Source organism: Magnolia sinica, chromosome 1, assembly GCF_029962835.1.
Source record: "Magnolia sinica isolate HGM2019 chromosome 1, MsV1, whole genome shotgun sequence".
NCBI classification, from domain to species: Eukaryota; Viridiplantae; Streptophyta; class Magnoliopsida; order Magnoliales; family Magnoliaceae; genus Magnolia; species Magnolia sinica.
In genome coordinates this window covers 29,868,675-29,889,314 of record NC_080573.1, presented here as the reverse complement: position 1 = coordinate 29,889,314, position 20,640 = coordinate 29,868,675, and the positions used below count along the sequence as shown (strand labels likewise).

The following is a 20,640-nucleotide window of genomic DNA, read 5'->3' as shown; positions in this document are numbered from 1 at the left end:
ACTCTTTCTCCGTGACGATCCTTGGCCAGTTTGCTTCGATTTTTTAGTGTTTCCCACTTGATACCTATGATCAAAGCAAAGTTCAGCTCTTTGAAGCTGAGAATGGTGCCATGAAAATCAAAGTAGAGGTCACTGAGGTGCCTCTATATCAGGCAATAAATCAAAGGTCCATTTGCCCTCTATACTCCTTCGTCGAAATCAAGGAGATATCCAAACTTAGTTTTTCTAAACATATCTCCCTCATGGCAGGGGGAATTGTTGAAATCATCCTTCATAATACATAGAAATTCTACTAAGCATTTTGGGGAGACCTTTATGTTGTGGTAGTGTAGGCAAGGACTAGGTTTTCTCACATCCCAAAAGAAATCTGTAGTACATGAAAGAGAAAGTATTAGAATTAAATATAATCATACCAATTCATCCAAAGACACTGTTTGTATTACATATTTCCTGTGTACCGTGCTTATTAATAGTGGCCCGCTAATATTAACTGTGGACAGCTGATATTAACTATGGAATTCACTGTGTATCGTTGATATTAACGGTGGTATGCTGATATTCATTATGGACTGATATATCAACGGTCCATAGTGAATATCAACAAATAATGAATATCATCAGTCCACTGTTAATATTGGCGATTCAACGTTAATATCAACGGTCCACAGTGAATATCAATAGGCCACTGTTAATATTGGCGATCAATAGTGAATTCCACTGTTGATATTAGCGGATAACGTTAATATCAATGGTCCACGGTGAATATCAACAGGACGCTATTAATATCAGTTGTCCACAGTGAATTCCACTGTTAATATAAGTGGTCCACAGTGAATATCAATGGTCCACTATTAATAGATCCATAGTGAATATCAGCGGGCCATTCTTAATATAACAAAAAAAAAAAAAAAAAAACCGCAACAACTCCCGCCATTCATATAACAAAAAATCCGCAAACTCCCACCATTCATACAAAAAAAAAAAAAAACACAACTTCCACAATTTATACAACAAGAAAAACCAACAAACTCTCACCATTCATACAATAAACAAAACCCACAACAATTATAAAGGGAACAACCACACCCTCCTCCCTTTCACAAACTCCTACCAATCATGCCCAACTATATAAAGAAACACAAAAATAACTTACCTTTTGGCACCATAACTTCCACGTCAAAGATTGTGATAAGAAAACTTATATATAAAAAAAACCCTCTTGTTTAGTGCCCAGAGTGTGTTGTTAAATTTGTCGGACCTTCATCGAAGCTTGACCGAAGTTTTTCATCATCGCTTGAAGAGTGCGGTGTTCGATCGTTCAACTACCAATTGTCGAAGAAGTTTCGACTTCGTGTGGTCTCAAGAAATGAAAGAAAAGAAGGCAAAAGAAAAACCAAGTGACTAAATGGCCCCCATGTGGCAAAGGCCCCACATTTTGAAATCATCGACATCTTACATGGGGCCCACTGAGTTGTCGTGAAGCAAATCCAACCCGTCCACATGTAGGGGATTTTAATATCATGTCATTAACCCAAGTTTGAGGGCAAAACTCATCACAGATGGACCACACTGGAGAAAAATGTTCAAAATCAATGCACAACATTAGTGTAGTTGTAGGCCACGGACATCTTCAAGCAGAAAACTAGAAAAATCCTTTTGGGAGTTCACATCTGTTCAATTAAAATGAATGGATCAGATCGACTAAGGGATGAGCTAAATCCTTATTTTGGTGAGGCACGTACCCCTTTTTCAAAACATATTTCTTCTTCCGATGCAAGTTAACACCGCATGAAGAGTTGCTCTCGCACGGGCATTTTCATCCTTGAAAATAAGAAAAAGTGTCCTTAGGGCTGTAAAAAACTGACTTTAAAAAATAAGAGGCTAAATGTACCACCACATCATACCATGGGGCTATTGGGACCAAAAACCATATTTAAATGGGATGTCTTGCATACAACCACATGTACCACTCATTTGACTACATATAATTAGCTATGTGTCATGTGTGAACTACATCCAATCAGTCCAAAAGGGTGGTCCTGCTATGTAGATTACCTAGTACAAAAACAAAGGCTAATCCTCTGATGAGTTGGGCCGCGCGCATACTTTAGAACAGATTAACGGTTAAGCAATTTTTTTTTCCTATGTTGCTTCCCACGTGAGGAGTAGATCAGCCTAATTTTTGCATCGAGTCGTCTTCAAATGTGGGTCCATTTTTTTTTGGAAGGTTTGGATGTTGCACGGCTTCATTCTACGGTAGGAATTGTACAACTGGTTGTGATTGCGAGACTTCCTCTTTGTATGGTTAGAATCTTTTTCCCAGACACTTGAAAATGGAAACCTATTCTTACCACTTTCTAATGTATTAAAAGCCTGCTTGGACAGAGAAATCATGGCATTTTAGTACTCTTTTTGAAGTATTTTATTGAAAAACATTGGGATTTATTACCGTTTAAAACTCTCCATCTTTTAGAAGAGAGATGTTCTAGTGAGGTAAGTGTGTGGAAACCTTTCCATGCACCTAGTTGCATTTGGACTTGTTGGAATCTACACTATCTATCTGGACCGTCCATAAGATCCAGTCCACTCTTCTTCCACGTTTAAGAAAATCTTACAGCAATAGGATGGTCCTAAACATTCTTAACTGGACCTATCTTGTCCGTCCATTCTGCATGCCATTTACTGAATAGTTTTGACAATCCAATCAGTATGAATTTTCCGACATAACAGAATAAGTGTGGACTGGACATAATGGACGGTCCAGATATATGATATGGATAGACCATGCTGCATATTGGGACTAATTTGGGCCTTTTGGGTTGGATTCACACCCTTGTGGTGTTTCTCTTCTTACTTGTCTACTTGCATGTGATAAATTGCAGTGTTAGGAATGTCATTCTATCAAGTCACCCTGTAGTCCATCAGACCAATGGTCGACATCACTGGATTGAGGGGCCCACTTGTGCAAAATGAACATTAGAAAATAACTCCATCTCAAATTATGGACCTACAATCCCTGATTTTTACGCCGGGGCCTACAACTTGGATGCTCTAAACAACTGATAGGCCAGTCTGAAGTTCACATACATTTGCTCGAGTTACATCACTCACGTTTATCACCATTAAAGAACATGACATACTCAGAATACTTGTATCAGGCCGAAGTATTTGTACTGACACCATACAGCACTGAAGTATACAAGTCAAATGTTTCTATAGCTGTAAATCCAATTTATTCTATGGCAATAGCTATCCGTTCCTCGGTATCTACACAAGGGCTACTTTCAAAATGACTGCATTGGAAAATATTGAGTTATATATCTGTACTCTCAGTATACATACCTGTATATGGGCATCACTGGGAAAGATGATCCTCAGCGCCCATAACTAGAAATAGAATGAAAACTGCTTAAATAGTTTCATCTTTTCAGGCTGTTCTATTCAAATTTCCAAGTAGTTTCATAGATCTCCGGAAATGCATCTGCAAAAACAAGAACCGCTCTCTATCGCTCTTCTCTTTTAGACTATTGAAAACATTTTGAGCATATTCAAAATTCTGATCATAGAGGTGGGCCACGCATGCTGCCTTGAAAGTTAAGAGCTGCCAGTCACCTGTTGCAAGCAACGGTTATCAGTACTAAAATTCAGTGACTCGACTTGAAACTCAGCGGAGATCAAGCTGAATCACTGGGAAAGTCAGCTTGTAAGATGATTTGGACGAGACCCAATGGAACCTGAACTTACCCGCTTGCATCTCTGAGAGATAGGTATTCTTGCTGAAGTGGCGTGTGGCCCACCATCTACAACGGAGCTTCCATGACTTTCTTTCCTGGTCTTTAGTAAATACTCCAGGAATTGTATTGGGAGGAATAAAAGATACTTCCATGCCATCATCATCATTCATTTGTCGAACAGTTGACATCTGATCTTCTTCATATGGATGTCTTGCCATGGTTTGAAGCTCAAGGAAGCACGAAGCAAGCTCTCCCCATATGTCACAAGTTGCATATGTAGCATCCAAATGCAAAGCTATCATCCCCAGTAGTGGTTCGATATTGTAGCTTCCTAAAAGAAAATTCACAAAAAAGAATTGGACTTCCATGAAAATAAAAATAGATATCACAAAATAAATTATATAAATTTCAGAGCCTTGCTAAGCTCACACGTATATGCAACAAAGCTCATGTACATGCCACGCATGTGCCGGCAAGGCAAAATAGGTCTGAGATCAAAACGATCCATCAGAACGGTACCACTATATTGATGCCCTAGCCCAATAATCAGGCAGTTAGCAAACCAAATGTACTGCTCCAAAAAACTTGGCTGAAGTATCCTAAGTTCCTAACCCATCCACCTGTTTCCAATATTGGGGTCCACATGCTGAGTGGACAAGATTTATTTTTGGGAAAAGATGTACAAGGTTGGACCAACCTGATGGATGGATTGGACCTTGCACCTCTGTGCCATGCTGGCATGTGTGTCATGTACATAGCTTTATTGCATGTGTCTGCCACTAGAAAAGCTCTAAATTTCAAATGCACATTAAAAATATACTTCCATATCCAAATGCGTGTTAAAAAGAAAGATCCATTGTAACAATGGAAATTGGTTCCTAAAAGATCTCCATGGGCCATAATGAACAAAGCTGATCAGCGGTATATATTTCATGTTTAAATTTCAGGAAAAAAAAAAGACCACTGGTAACACAAGAAATGCAAAGGATATTTATGCAGATAGGATGAAAATCCTCTGCGCAACATGTGCGAACATGGCATACCAGTGTCGTATCTAGACTGTTCATGGGCTGGCCCCACTGTCAACAAGCCATGGCCCAAAAGTAGGCACATGTGCATTTGAATGTGGACCTCTTTTTTTTTTTTTCCTTTCTTTGAGCAATGAGAAAGAAATTTTATAAAGAGAAAAGGCCGAAGCCAAAATGTAGGACCAGGAAAGCTATACACGGACCCCAAGAACTACAAAAGTTCAGCCCAGTTGGCTGGAAACTGAGCTACAACATTTGCGGCCACTGCCCATTATATTACATGAAATTTCGCTGCCCTTAATACATCCTCTACTCGACCCAATCGATTCCTGAAAGTTTTGTTATTTCTTTCCAACCATAAAAACCATAAACCCGCCAACAGCAAGAACCGCCATACTTTCCGACCCGCCCTCCCCCCACCACCTTCGTGCCACATGAGAAAGAATTGACCAATGGATTTTGGCGAAACCCACAGTTTCAAAAAGGTTGAAGAACTTATGCCACACCTGATGCACAAAGCCGCAATGAATGAATGGCTGATTCACCGATTCCTCATCCTGAAAGCACATCATGCATACATTTGGGAGAATCATATTTCTTTTCCTGAGATTATCAACCGTCAGAAACTTGTTGCTTCCTGTTAACCAAGCAAAAGCTGCCACCTTAGAGGGTGTGCCATATCGCCAGACTAAAGCAAATGGGCTTGGCCCGCTACTTATATCACATCCTCCAAAAACCTGTAGAAGGATCTAACTGAAAATCTCCCGGATCTATCTTTTAACCACACCAACGAGTCTGATTCAGATAATACTGGCCTCACCTTATCAAGCAGGGACAACAAAGCTGCTAGCTCCTCAACCTCTTCGTATGCTAAATTCCTTCTACAAGGTGGAGACCATATACAACTCTCTCCTAGGATCGAAAAGCATCTTGCCACTACCAAGCCTTCCCCCAAAGCAGCCCTCACCAACCTTGGAAAACAACCTCCAATTTTTGCTCCCTCACCTAGATATCTTCCCAAAACTTGATTTTCAGCCCATTCCCTATAGAAAAACCAACGCCTTCCCACACCTTTTTCCTCATCCGAGCTATCCCTTTCCACACCGAGGCACTATACAAGGACGAGGCCCGCATCCACCAACCCCCTTCGCCTACCCCATACTTTCTACCCACCACTTCCCTCCAAAAGGAATCCTCTTCAACTCCAACTCTCCACCCCCATTTGCCTATTAAAGTGTCGTTAATTAACGCTGAATCTCTCAAACCTGCGCCAACGCGGTCTCGAGGCTTACAAACTTCTTCCCACTTCATAAGATGAAACTTGTGTTTAACTTCCGCACCCTTCCATTTGAATGTGGACCACTCTGGTCAATTTATTCCAAGCCATCCAGTTTCATCATACACATGTTCCTGCCTGATAGCAGACCAGCCTGATTTTTGAGCCAGCTCAGTTGAGCTCGCTACACAAAAGTCTAGGATCTTGCTCGTGGTTCATTATGGGCATATTGCGTACATCCTCAGTAGGATTGCAGTAACGCATGCATGGAAATTCAAAAGGCTCAAAATGCACACCGAAGACACATTATTGATGGATGGTGTCGACAAGAAAGCTTCACACCATCCCTAGAGAAAAACAATTCTATATTTTCCATGGGGATGGATCTAGTGCTCAATGCTAATATCTTAGTTATCAAACACTCAATCTCAGTAAAAATGGACACATGTACAAGATTTTGGGCTGTTCATCAGTTTGGCCTGCTGTGGATGGGCCATATGCCAGAAATACATCTGTGACCCAAGCTACTGATTGGAAGATTACTGTTGAACAATGGGCGGACTGTTTTGCCAGCCGCCCATCTGTAATTCTATAAAATCATCCAACCAGCAGTGAAGATCAACCAACTTGGATGATTTTTAGGCTACTCCAAATCAACGATAGAGCCCAATAGATTAACAGTCCTTATCTTGAACACATGTGCGAAAGGTACAGAGATTTAGTGGCCTAATATAGTTGAATTTCACACTGGATGCTTTCTCATTTCCATTATGAATTCATAATGTCCAGGACTTTTCTAGAGATCTGTCTGTGTACAGACGTTTTCTTCTAATCTAGAGATCTGTCTGTGTACAGATGTTTTCTTCTACAGTTATTGTTTCTTTTGTCACATCGCATAATGCCCATCTGGCCGCAGAGAGCAAGGTGTGAAGCTTTCTTCTAGAATTAGAATACTGTGTCTCCGACGCTAAGTGAGACCATTTCAACCCACGTTTGAAAATCAGTTCCGTCAATGATATAACCACCAATCTGAGTAGTTCAAGGCAATTTCAATTTGAAGTTGCAAGAAAGATACCTTACAGCATAGATGAGAAGTCAAAACAGACAGTTTACCTTACAGCATAGATGAGAAGTCAAAACAGATAGTTCATCTCATTTCTCAAACACCACAAATCTTGATGCCACATAACGGGAATTATAGGGTCCTGCTCTTCGGCAAATGTATACTTTGCTGATGAGTTCAATTTCATTTATGTGACTTCAATGGTTTGATGATCCAAAACACAGGTATGATGGTCCAAACAACAGAGTAATCTCCCAAATTTGGGGATCCCAACCTTTGGGTTCTAAATATGGACCCCCATGAAAACCAATATGATACGAGTCAAAACAGCCCAACACGGGCCCATATCAGCTCATACAAGCGCATACTGGCACCCAGAAAATTTTTGAAACTATGAAGGGAAAACATAAAACACTAGAATCAGCATGGTTTTGAATATCAGTTACAATACGGCCGTATGGGTCACCCTCATTATGCGATACAGCATTGACCTGTTCCAAATTAAGAAAAACAGGCTGCATCAGCCTGTGTTAGCTGCTACAAGTTGATAAGTACCGTATGGTGCCAACTGCCAATACAGCCATAAAGCTCCCCCAACCTCCCTATTTTTTCTTTCATTTTTCGACTCCTTTCTTTATTTTAACCCCTTGGAAACTCATTTTAGACTACGTATAGGCCTATTAACAGGATTAAAACACAAGTTTTGAGTGGCATTTGACATATCGAAGTTGAGTACACAATTACTTCCTTTTTTTTAATATTCTTTTTATTGTATTGCAGTGTAATGGGCCCTAATCCACCAAAGCATGCATGATTTGTGTTCAATTAGAGCCCATTTGGTTGACTTTCAGCACCATCAAGCATATAAACAACATTCCTATCAAAGAATGACTGAAAAACCATTGATTACATGTTAAAAACACAAAAAAATAACAAATTTTGCTTCTTCTTCTTTAAATTTTTTTTTTTAAAAAAAAAACATTTTCTTCTTATTTTTTCTGATAATTTCGAGAAAAAGGGAATTATTTTGCAATTTTTTCCAATAATTTTTCAACAACAAAAAAAGAAGAAGGGGAAAAAGCTGTTATAGGGTCATATTGTCTAATATAGGTCGATACTCCCCGAATCGTATCACTCTCAGGCCTGCCAATACACCACTTGATACTGATAGTTAAAACTTTGGAATCAATCTTTCTCTGTGTGTTTTTCTAACATGTATTTGATAGTTCCCTTTAAAAGAACATATATTCAATAGTGCATTAGACTATTCTTTGATAAGAACGTTGTCTATATGTCAGACTTCCTGAAATTCAACCAAATTGGTCCAAATCAAATATGATTTGGTGAACTGTGGTGTAACACCCCGAACTTTTCAATACCCGAGTATTGAAAGTCCTCGGGTGTTACCATGAAGTTTAACTTGATACGTATATGTGTACGACACCAACCTAGCTATCCTGACCTTGCATCCATTCCCCGACACGAATCTATCCATTGGGAATGATCTCCATTTATAGATCAAGCCATCTGACCATTGAATTTCAAAACAAGGTCATTCATCACGTGATTTGACGTAAGAACTTTCCCTTGAACGGAATAACGAAAGAACTCTCTATCCATAATGATTTAGATATATGTTCTTTTGTAAGAATTGCTTAGAAACATACCTATAACCATGTGGGGCCATTGATTTCCCAAAACTCACAGATCAACGATAATTATGAAAACGCCATTGATCTATACCCCTGATCACTTCGAAAATCCACTTTGTGATCACCCATTTACAAAACTGACCATACATCCACCCATATGCATGGTTAGAGTGTTAACCATAAAACTTCCTTATTTTTAACAAGTCACCTGACCATCCATCAGGTTTGGATCCACCAAATGGGCCATCCGAATATCAAGATGAATCAGTCATTATGAAGATCTTCAGGTTTAAGTCCAAATTACCTGGTAACTTGTCAATCAGAGGAGTACAAATATTATTTTGGAATTTTGAAGTATATTAGCCATTAAAAGAACATCTTATTCATTCTCGAGAGATCGGGACCCAGACTGGATCACAGGAAAGAGCACGAAAAATGATGCATGTTCGCCAAATTTTAAGACATTCGGACGGCACATTTTGACCTAACGGGCGTCAGATGCTGGTTGAGAAATGGATGGCCAATTCGTAAATAGTGAATGCCACTACATGCCACCATTGAAGCTTGATCGGATAGTATAGCCCACCCGATCAACAAATCTGCCCTATTTTTGGACCTTAATCCTATCAGGGCATGTTAAACATAATGAACAGAGCGGATCGTACAACTACAAGTAGTAAAGTGGACTTCACACAAAATAACTCAATTCATTCAAATTTTCACAGCAAGCTACGTGCATGGGGTTTAACGGTGAGTGTTGGTTGCTATTGGACACACCGTACGACTTACTCAACTAACCAAATCATCTCATATTTGACCCCATGTCCTAACATAGCGATACAAAAGTGGTGTGGCTGCAGACTTACACTGACTCGGTTCGGTCCGTTCTCACGGACTGAGTGGGGATAGTGCCAGCCGAGCTCACCTTCCTTCTGTCTTCTCTCTCTCTCTCTCTCTCTCTCTGTTTTCTCTCCTTGCTTCCTTCGTTTCTCACTTCTCTTCTGTGTGGAGTCTAGGAGGGTTGAACCTCCCCATTTATAGGCAGGGAGAGGAAGGGTCCAGCGGCTAGGATAGACTCTGTAAATCCCTAGGCAATGGCCGTCGGTGGCTGCCTTTGTTTTTCTCAAAACGGATAAATGCGGCTTGTAAGTTCTCCCTATTTGGCTATTCTTGGCTTGAGAGAGAGAGAGAGCTGGCGTCTGCACGTTGGAAATCCAACCGACGCGGCTCTCCCCATAACTTTAGCGGTCTGTTCGTCTTCCATGATAGAACGGACGGTCAGGGATAGATTTCCTTCGTTTGTTTTCGAGGGCCCACAGAGATGTTTAGATGAGATTCACTCCGTTCACTAGGTTCATTTACTTAAATAAGGCTATGATCTCGAGAATGGGTCCGACCTAACTTGTAAGTGGGCCATACACCTAAACTTTTACTCCCAGCGGTGGGTTTCTGACAATCTAATGGTTGGATCATCCCAGGATTGAGCGTCAACGGTTGGCAAGAGCCAAGGGGCCAAAATATGAAACATATCCAAGTACTAGGTGGGTCATACGTTGCAAAAGCATGTGGGTGAAACCCACCGTTAAAACTAACGTGAAACCATGTTGTTACTCAAAATAGGTGGGGTCCACCTGTGATGATCTTTCAGAGAATCCATGCCATTCACCACTTTTGTATCGCTATGTTAGGACATGGGGTCAAATATGAGACGATTTGGTTAGTCGAGTAAGTCGTACAGTGTGTCCAATAGCAACCAACACTCACCGTTAAACCCCATGCACGTAGCTTGCTGTGAAAATTTGAATGAATTGAGTTATTTTGTGTGAAGTCCACTTTACTACTTGTAGTTGTACGATCCGCTCTGTTCATTATGTTTAACATGCCCTGCTAGGATTAAGGTCCAAAAATGGGGCAAATCTGTTGATCAGGTGGGCCATACTATCCGATCAAGCTTCAATGGTGGCATGTAGTGGCATTCACTATTTACGAATTGGCTATCCATTTCTCAACCAGCATCCGACGCCCGTTAGGTCAAAATGTGCCGTCCGAATGTTTTGAAATTTGGCGAACATGCATCAATTTTCGTGCTCTTTCCTGTGATCCAGTTTGGGTCCCGATCTCTCGAGGATGAATAAGATGTTCTTTTAATGGCTAATATACTTCAAAATTCCAAAATAATATTTGTACTCCTCTGATTGACAAGTTACCTGGTAGTTTGGACTTAAACCTGAAGATCTTCATAATGACCGATTCATCCTGATATTCGGATGGCCCATTTGGCGGATCCAAACCTGATGGATGGTCAGGTGACTTGTTAAAAATAAGGAAGTTTTATGGTTAGCACTCTAACCATGCATATGGGTGGATGTATGGTCAGTTTTGTGAATGGGTGATCACAAAGTGGGTTTTCGGAGTGATCAGGGGTATAGGTCAATGGCGTTTTCGTAATTATTATTGATCTGTGAGTTTTGGAAAATCTAATGGCCCCACATGGTTATAGGTATGTTTCTAAGCAATTCTTACAAAAGAACATATATCTAAATCATTATGGATAGGGAGTTTCTTCGTTATTCCGTTCAAGGGAAAGTTCTACGTCAAATCACGTGACGAATGACCTTGTTTTGAAATTCAATGGTCAGATGGCTTGATCTATAAATGGAGATCATTCCCAATGGATAGATTTGTGTCAGGGAATGGATGCAAGGTTAGGATAGCTAGGTTGGTGTCGTACACATGTACGTATCAAGTTAAACTTCATGGTAACACCCGAGGACTTTTAATTCTCGGGTATTGAAAAGTTCGAGGTGTTACATGTAGTCCCCTACATTGAAATACCACAAAACAAAAATGAAGAAACAAGTGATGGTTGACCCCTTTCTCTGAGTTTTCCCAAAACGGTCCATTCTTCAATTTGTCAAGTGCCACTCAAATCTCGTGCTGTAGTATCCAAAATAGCCCTAAGTCTACTTAAAATGAGTTTCTATAAGCTTCATCTGTGGTGGAAATGAAGAAAAAAGTGGAAAATGGGAGGAAAAAGGCCTTTATGGCCATATCACCTGATACAGGCTGACATAGGGAAATATGGGGACCAATTTTTCGGGTCCCCCATTCCCCCCTAGGAGTATTGGCCATGGTTGATATGAATCCTGTACAGCCTTAACATTCTTCAATTTGTCAAATGCCACTCAAATCTTGTGCTGTAGTATCCAAAATAGCCCTAAGTCTACTTAAAATGAGTTTCTATAAGCTTCATCTGTGATGGAAATGAAGAAAAAAGTGGAAAATGAGAGGAAAAAGGCCTTTATGGCCATATCACCTGATACAGGCTGATATAGGGAAATATGGGGACCAATTTTTTGGGTCCCCCATTCCCCCCTAGGAGTATTGGCCATGGTTGATATGAATCCTGCACAGCCTTAACATCTGCTGATTTTCCAGACCATGCCTTTAATAGCTTTTTCTACAAATGCTTCTTTTTTGTTTCCTTTGAGAGAGACGAAATTTTATTGGAAGGGCATAGATGAGATATCTACACCACAAAATTAGAAAACACAAGGCCAAGATAAAGAAGCTAAAGAACAAGAAGATGGGGCTTTAATTGAAGAAGTCCACTATGATACATTCAACTTAGCTCTTTTGAAAACTGCCTCTAGCGACATACCCCGATTCCAGAAGCATTCCTTCTGGATAACCCAAGCCTAGAAGAGAGACTCCAAAGCTTCCTTTTTTTTTTGACCAATGACAAGCAAGGAAAAAAGCTTTGATCAATTCCAGAATCACCCAGGAACAATGAAAGAATGAAACAATCCAAGGAAACGCTCCCACACTGCACTTGCAAAGATGCAGTGAAGAAAAAGGTCATCGACCCACTTTGCATCCCACATGCACACAACACATGATTGAGAGAAAATACAGCAACTGTCCATGTTAATCTTGGAGATATCCATGGCATCCTCTATCCATCATGAGATCCGCCATTCCAACCATTCACTTATTGAACCCTGGGTCCCACATGAAGAAATTCTTCTTGCCGGCAAACTAAACATTTGCTGGTGAGCAAGAAGCTATAATTCTGCTAGTATAATTACATAGTTTCAAACAACTTGTCAAATTAGCTTTTCAAAGGTCACTCGATTCAAGTCTGTCAAACAGGCTAGGCCTAGGTTTGGCCCTGATTTTGAACTTGTCAGGCCAGCCCTGTACGGCTGACCCTACTTAAAATTTTGATTCTGCTTGGCCCAGGTCTGGTAAATTGACAGCCCCAGATCTGATGGATTCCTCATGTTGTTTTTTGACATAAGCCATGTATCTAAATAACATAGGTTGAAAGCAGTGATAAAAGAAAATAATAGAATGATAAATTATCTTCACTAAATGAAAAATGTTCTTACATTGCTGTTACTTCTTTTCCATTTTTGAACACTTAACATGCATAGTAACGAATATGGGTATCAAGGACCGCATCGGACTGTATCAGCCGTAAAATTTTCAACAAAAATCAGTGTAAAAATATCAGAAAAGGGGGGAAAAGATAAATTCAAGAATCTACAATTTTCTATTTTGGGCATGTATATAATGGTGATTCAAACCATTCTTTGATACAAATATATCTGTCGACTTGGCCTACCAAAACTCAACCAAATAAGCCATAATGGAACCTAATTGGACACAAACCAAGCATGATTTGGTGAATTAGGGCCCATTACATTTAAATACAACAAAAGAGGATGAAAATATGAACCAAAAAAAGTGATGGTTTACCCTTTCTGGTTTTTTCTCAAAATGGTTCATTCCACTTTGCTTCATTGAATCCCACTCACATCTTTTGTTTTGATCCCCAATAGACCTAGATCTAGTCTAAACTGACTTCCTAAGCTTTCCTCATTGTTGAAATGAAAATAAATTTTTTTTTTTTTTTAAAAAAAGGGGAGTAAAAATAAGCGATTGAAAAAGCCCAAAAATTTGGACCTTCATGGCTGTATTGGTCCATATTGGACCGTATTGGTGCTGAGATGCCTAGTATTGGCTGAATCTGATATGGACCAATTTTTTTAGGGTGGGCCGAATCGGCCCTTGATACGGACCAATTTTTTGGGGTGGGCAGATTCGGCCCTGTATTGTGTTATTGTCCAAGGCTGATACAGCTGTATCACCCAATAAAATACTGATTTTCAGAACCATGCTTACATTGATACCAACATACATGGACCTACGAAGTTAAATTGTTCAGATGGTTACATTCTGAAAGGGGATTGTTCAGTTCCAAGGTAGATATAGAAGGCTTAACAGCTATGGAAATTATTAAAAACTCAAAATTCAGATGGTTAATTAATACTGCATGAAAAAAAAAAAAGAAACTTACAGTGTCACCACAGAGGACGTTTATGATCCTCAACCTGAGGATATGCCCTAGGGTTGATGGTATAGAGATCCAGTCCATTGTCCTGATCCGTTGAGCTCGACAATGGATGGACCATCCCCCAAAACTCTCCTCAATAGGAGAACCCAAACCTTTCAATTTGTGGGCTGCAAATAGAGTACTAGACACGAATACGGGTACAAATACGGAAACGAAAGCATGGTACAACAGTTTTCAGAAAAGAAGAAAACCGATAAAGTTGTCCATCTAAGCTCCAACACATGAGGACTCTTCAGAAAACAAGAAAACTAGTATAGGTGAACCTCCAACACATGATGACTCTTCATATACATAATAAAGTAAATGATATCGTCTCTTTATGACTTTATATTGTATAATGAATTTTTACTACATAGTTCCTATATAAAATCACAGAATAATATAAACATACTAAAAAATTCAATTAAAAGTAAAACACATCCAAGGGGCTGTTGGGATGCATGAACAATTTTGGAACTCATTAACAAAGATAGGGACAAAAAGTAGCTAATTTCTGTTACAATAAGCTTAGTAAACAGTGCGAATCTGGAACATTTTCTTTTCTTTTGGGGGGTGGGGGGTTGAACACTGATCATATGGTTGCCGCAGCCAGACAATCATAAAGTCAACAGGTCAGAGAGGGAGGGAGGGAGGGAGGCCTTAAATCCGGTTGTCAATGTATCCCCTTTTGCTTGAATAGTGGTGGTGGTGGTGTTAGGGTTTAGGGAGGGAGAGAGAAGCGGTTAAGAAGAAGAAAACACTATGAGAGGATTAAAAGACAACCAGAATTTGGTTAGAAAATTACCAATGCAATTTTTTTAACCGTTTATATATATATATATATATATATATATATATAACTAAAACTATTATCAGTGTATTGAAACAGCCCCTAAAGGTATCCAAGGAGTAGCCCTAATATTTCTGGGATCTTGCTGTGTCCGACAAGATATGTTGAGCACCAGTAGTAGAGCTGTTAAGAAGAAAATGCAGCAAAAGTCCACATGGTGGGGTGCAGCAGACCAATGGTTTGGATTACTGAAGAATGGGCCCCAATTGTAAAAACTAAGAGTTCATATATTCAAATCAAGGATAGTACGATTCCTTGTGTCCACAGAGAGGACAGAGAATAAACTTAAAAAACTCTATGGAGTCAATTTTAAATTTGAGTTTCAGATAGGTTCGTACCATTTTTATATAGTCTGATAAGGCCTGCTAGTGAGGAGCTACATCTTGGATCTTTCTTCAGGACATCCTCATAGCAGGTAGAAAGCATTGTGGGATGTTTCCTACCAAAGCACTCTAAAAGAATAGCTCTTAATCTGCAAAAGAGATGCATAGTAATTTTCAGAAGAAGCAATACCTTGGTAAATTCACAACTCAAAAGTAAAGTCATACTCATGGGCAACATGCAATGGCTATATCTGCAACAGAGAACCTACCAAACAAGGACACCGTTTTTAAAAAGGTGTATGGCATAGTGTCCAACATGTAGAGTAGATACATTGACATGGCTACTAGAAAAAACCTTAGTTGCAGGATCCTTCTAACTAGGTGTCGATCCCACTTCAAGAAGCACTTTGGACTCTAGCTTCCGCTCCCGCTCCCACTTCCTACACATTAAATACTTGTTTACTAATGTAGGGGCATTTTCACACCGGACTTGAGTGGGGTAGCCCGTGGGATGCGGGGACACACTCGGGGTGGGTGACCCATGTGATTTGGGGCCCACGGAGGAGGTCTCGTATTCGAGACTCCTCGCCGGGGGTAATTAATGCGCATTTTACACTGGCCTCGAGTGTGGTAGCCCGTGGGATGCGGGGACACATTCGGGGTGGGCGGCCCATGTGATTTGGGGCCCACGAGGGGGGTTTGGCCGAGGTCCTAACCCATGCGATGTGGGGCCTGGGCTATGAGATAAATGGATTAATTCGTCATACTCTAACAGTTCAAGCTTTTAGAGCAAGTGGCTAATTGTCCTGCATCAAATTGGTATCAGAGCAGGAGGTCTCGTGTTCGAGACTTTTCACTGGGGGTTATTAATGCAGGGGCATTTTCACATCAGGCTCGAGTAGGGTAGCCCGTGAGATGCGGGGACACACTCGGGGTGGGTGACCCATGTGATTTGGGGCCCCACGGAGGAGGTCTCATGTTCGAGACTCCTCACCGGGGGAGATTAATGCGCATTTTACATCGAGCTCGAGTGGGGTAGCCCGTGAGATGCGGGGACACACTCAGGATGGGCGGCCCATGTGATTTGGGGCCCACGGGGGGGGGAGGGGGTGTCCTAATCCATGAGATGTGGGGCCTGGGCTATGAGATAGGCATCCCACTTGGAATCAATGTTCGAAGTATTGGCATTGCTACAAGTTTCGCTAGTCGGGGATACGGTAACAATATCGATATCATTGATAATATCGCTGACAATCGGAAATGCGGGAAAGCATGGGAAAATGGTAGAATTTTCAATGAAACTTCATGAGATGCTAAAATACATATATTTGCATATTTAGAAATAAAAAAATTTGCAAAAAGATGTATACACAATAAGTTTCCATTCAACGGGGGCTTAAAATTACGTGTCGTTGTAAGAAACAGTCTAACCATCCCATCGATCCCATCTAACCATCCAATCATCCATCCAACCTTCCATCGATATTGCGGAATATCAACAACTCACAATATTTTGCCAAGAAATCATCAACAACTAAAGAAAATAAAATATTATAGTCTTGATATCGAGCATGTTGCGATAACGATAATATTGAGATATTATCGATATTAGCAATGATAAATTGAAAACCGCATACAACAATGTGCTCATAAAAAAATTGAAATAGATTTGTTTTTAATAAAAAAACTTCTATGATATCTCTACATTGGCGATATTATTGAAATATCGCTGATACATTTGAGAGAGAAAAGAAGCTCGTAGGGCTAGGATGTCTAGACCTACCTTATTTATAACAATAGAAGAAGGGTACAATTACATATATGCCCTTCTTAGGAGAAAAATTAAAGAAAGAAAAGGAACAAATAAGAAAAGCATAAAAATAAAGATAAAAAGGGAAAAAAGCTATGACTAAGGCTTATAACCCATGTATATGTACTTGTGGGCCTCGTCATAGGCCCACACACACATACACCTACACTCCACCTCAAGTTGAGGCATAGATATCAATTATGCCTAGCTTGCCAAGAATATGTCATCCAACTTCTACTGTAAGAGCTTTTGTGAAGATATCTATCAATTGCTCATAAGACGGAAGTAGCGTGTAGGTTACGCTACTTAGCTTAGCTTAGCCTTAACGCTACATATCTCATGAAAATAGCTAAAGTACATGTAGCCTACGCTACATAATAATTTGTGTATGTTACACGCTACGTAGCTCATAATACAAGTTATTTTTCACTCCAAGATTAAAATCAATTAATGTTTTCAATGATTGGCTATATTTTCTATTTTCAATATAAAAAAAATAGTTAATCTTTTCAATGCTTCTAGTAAAATAATTTAAGGAACAATATTAAATCAGTTTCGTTGTTGCTCTTTCTTTACCTTTATATTTAATCATTGCCTTCCCTATTATTTTAGGTTGCTTTCGGTTGCACCCACTATCATGAAATTTTGTTAAATTTCATTATTAATCAATCTAATTTGGTGCAATTGTGATTAAAAATCTAGAAGTAGCGTTTAGATTACGCTACACACTATGTAGCTTACGTCTCACGCTTCAGAGGAGTGAATGCTACGCTACATGCTATTTGATATTTAAAACACTAGACGGAACAAATGGAGTGTAAACAACACCAGCAACAACCTTTTCATGAATAAAGTGACAATCAACTTCAATATATTGGTGCACTCATGAAAAACAGGATTAGAGGCAATGTGAATAGCAGGTTGATTGTTACAATACATTCGCATAAGAGTATTTATAGGAAATCACAATTTAGAAACAAAGCTTTTCAACCACATAAGTTCACATATCGTATTCGCCATAGCACAATGCTCTACCTCAATACTGGATCGTGCTACAACTATCTATTTCTTAGTTTTTAGGTGACTAAATTGCTAAAAAAAAAAGTACAATAGCCCGACGTAGAGTGACGATCATCCATGAAACCTGCCTAATCGACATCAGAATACCTCAATGTCAAAATTATGATGACGACTAGCGAAGATTCCACGCCCCGAGGACGATTTGATGTAGCGCAAGATGCAACGAATGGCTTTAAGATGACTAGCAAGGGGAGCATGTATGAACCGACTAACCAAGCTCATTGCATGAGACAAATCTAGTCGAATAATCATCAAATATATCAATCTATCAACCAAGCGCTGATATATATGAGGATCATCAAGAAGTTCCCCATCATCTACCCTGAGCTTCTCATTAACTACTAGTGGATAATTAATAGGTTCGACACTAAGATTTCTAGTTGAAGTCAAGAAATCAACGGCATATTTTTGTTGAGACAGAACTATGCCCTTCTTGGACTGAAAGACTTGAATTCCCAGAAAGTATTTTAATGGTCTGAAATCTTTGATATCAAATATCTTGCTTAGATAGAATTTCAGCTCTGATATGCCATTAACATCATCACCTGTAACAAGAATGTCATCCACATACGCGCTCACAATAATAGTCCCTTGCGTATGCCGCTTGACAAACATAAAATGATCAAAATGGATACGAGTAAAACCAATACAAATCAAGGCCCACTAACTTTTTAAACCAAGCACGAGGAGCCTACTTCAAGCCATAAACCACCTTCTTCAAATGACATACCTTGCTCTCTTCCCCCTTTAAACAAATCCAAGAAGAGGAAGCATATAAATCTCCTCAGTCAAATCACCATTCAAAAAAGAATTCTTAACATCCAACTTATGCAAGGGCCGATTCAAATTGGCAGTAAGAGAAATAAGCACCCGAACGGAGTTCATCTTAGCAATAGGAGCAAAGGTCTTAGAACAATCCTCACCAAATGTTTGTGTAAAAATTTAGCTACAAAACGGGCTTTATGACTAGCTATACTTCAATTGGGATTGTACTTGAGAACATACATCTAACGACAACCTATATGATTCTTTTAGTTGGTAACTCAGTTATCTCCCATGTATGATTCTTTTCAAGAACCACCATTTCCTCCTCCATAGCCCGCACTAGAAAGGAGAAATAAAGGTCTCCTTCAGTTTTTTAGGAATGTTGGAGGAAGAATACTCAACAGCTGAAACAAAGGACTGATGCTAAAGGGGTAAGGAATGATAGAAAACAAACAATTGAATAAGATGCGAAGTAAACTGTCTTTTTACTTTTCTGACAACAAGAGGTAAATCTATGGCATGTTCTAAATAAGGATCATCTTAAATAGGCAGTTGAGTAGGAACACTATCAGCACTTGTAGTAGAAGAAGCATGCTTCATGGTATCTGTTGATGCAGAAATTTGGTTAGCCTTCCCTGGACCTTCGTGTACATGCACAAGGAATGAACAAAGGAGACCCTGGCTTATGCAAGGGACCCTCCGATGCCTAAGTTAGGTAGGGAATCTAGGTCTAGTCGAGTAAGGGGTTTCAGGCTAGAGATTGTGCGTACCTTTCACCATTAGAGGTACTTCTATTTATAGTTTAGGAGAGGCGGTGGCGTAGGAGGGGTCTCCTTCTTTAGTAGGATATCTAGTGTAGTAGGATTACAATCCTATTAGGAGTCGTAATGATCGCCCTAGATTCTCGGCGGGCAGATCCGTATCACGATAGGCTTCCTAGATTTTTGGCCAAGAACTCGAGCGGATGAGGTCGGACCTCGATAGGAGGCCATCCGTGTGACTTGAAGTATTCCGACCTGGGACACGCCGACCTGGGACATGCTAACCTGGGACATCCCGACCCGTCTCTTTAGTCGAGCGGTTGGGTTCCTTTCATTGAGGTCTGTGGTCCCTTCTGCTTGCTGGTGGGACGTCGAGCTCGACCTCATCTCCTTTTCGGCTTTGGAGTCGGAGGTCGAGTTTGGAGTTTCTATTATTGCATGGCTCGGTTGAGCGTGTAAGGTTCCGACCTGACCTTTTCCTATTGGTTGGCCCGTTTTCCCCATAACAGTAAGCTCCCCTACTTTCAAGTTTGCGAAGCAGGCTTGAGAAGTAGGTCAGACCCGATTAGGTCGGATTGTTGTTTCTTGGGGTGTCGAGTCGTTCCCTCGTTAATGTCGAGTTTTAGGCGGCATGCATGAGACTCAAAGCTTGTCTGCAATCGTGACAAGAGTTCTCGAGACGGTATAGTCGCGGCTCGAGGTCACGTGCGTTGTCAGAACTCCTTTTTGACGTCTGACCAATGGGGCGACGACGCGTGGCATGCGTCCGAGCGCGGGCGTCGAGGAGCCGTTCTGGTTGCCGCATTGAATGTTGTATGGATGATTTGGCTATAAAGGGGGGTGCCCTAGCACTGGACGGGGTTATTTGCCCCTTTGCTCTTGCTGCATTTTCTTCCTTTG

At 40.3% G+C, this 20,640-nt stretch overlaps 1 protein-coding gene across 5 annotated transcripts in view; it reads right to left on the bottom strand.

Annotated features, from left to right (window-relative positions):
- Positions 1–3,146: 3,146 nt before the first annotated feature.
- The window catches only part of LOC131243759 (uncharacterized), a 39,959-nt gene continuing 22,465 nt past the window's right edge, over positions 3,147–20,640 (bottom strand). For 4 of the 5 annotated variants that reach the window (XM_058243327.1, XM_058243343.1, XM_058243336.1 and 1 more), the window contains 3 exons: positions 15,340–15,473; positions 3,745–4,095; positions 3,147–3,612 (listed from right to left, as the gene is read on the bottom strand). In XM_058243327.1, the coding sequence (XP_058099310.1) occupies positions 3,428–3,612; positions 3,745–4,095; positions 15,340–15,473 (670 nt within the window). In that variant the 3' untranslated portion in view covers positions 3,147–3,427. The remainder of the gene's footprint in view (positions 3,613–3,744; positions 4,096–15,339; positions 15,474–20,640) is intronic. The other variant, XM_058243351.1, reaches the window with a different exon arrangement.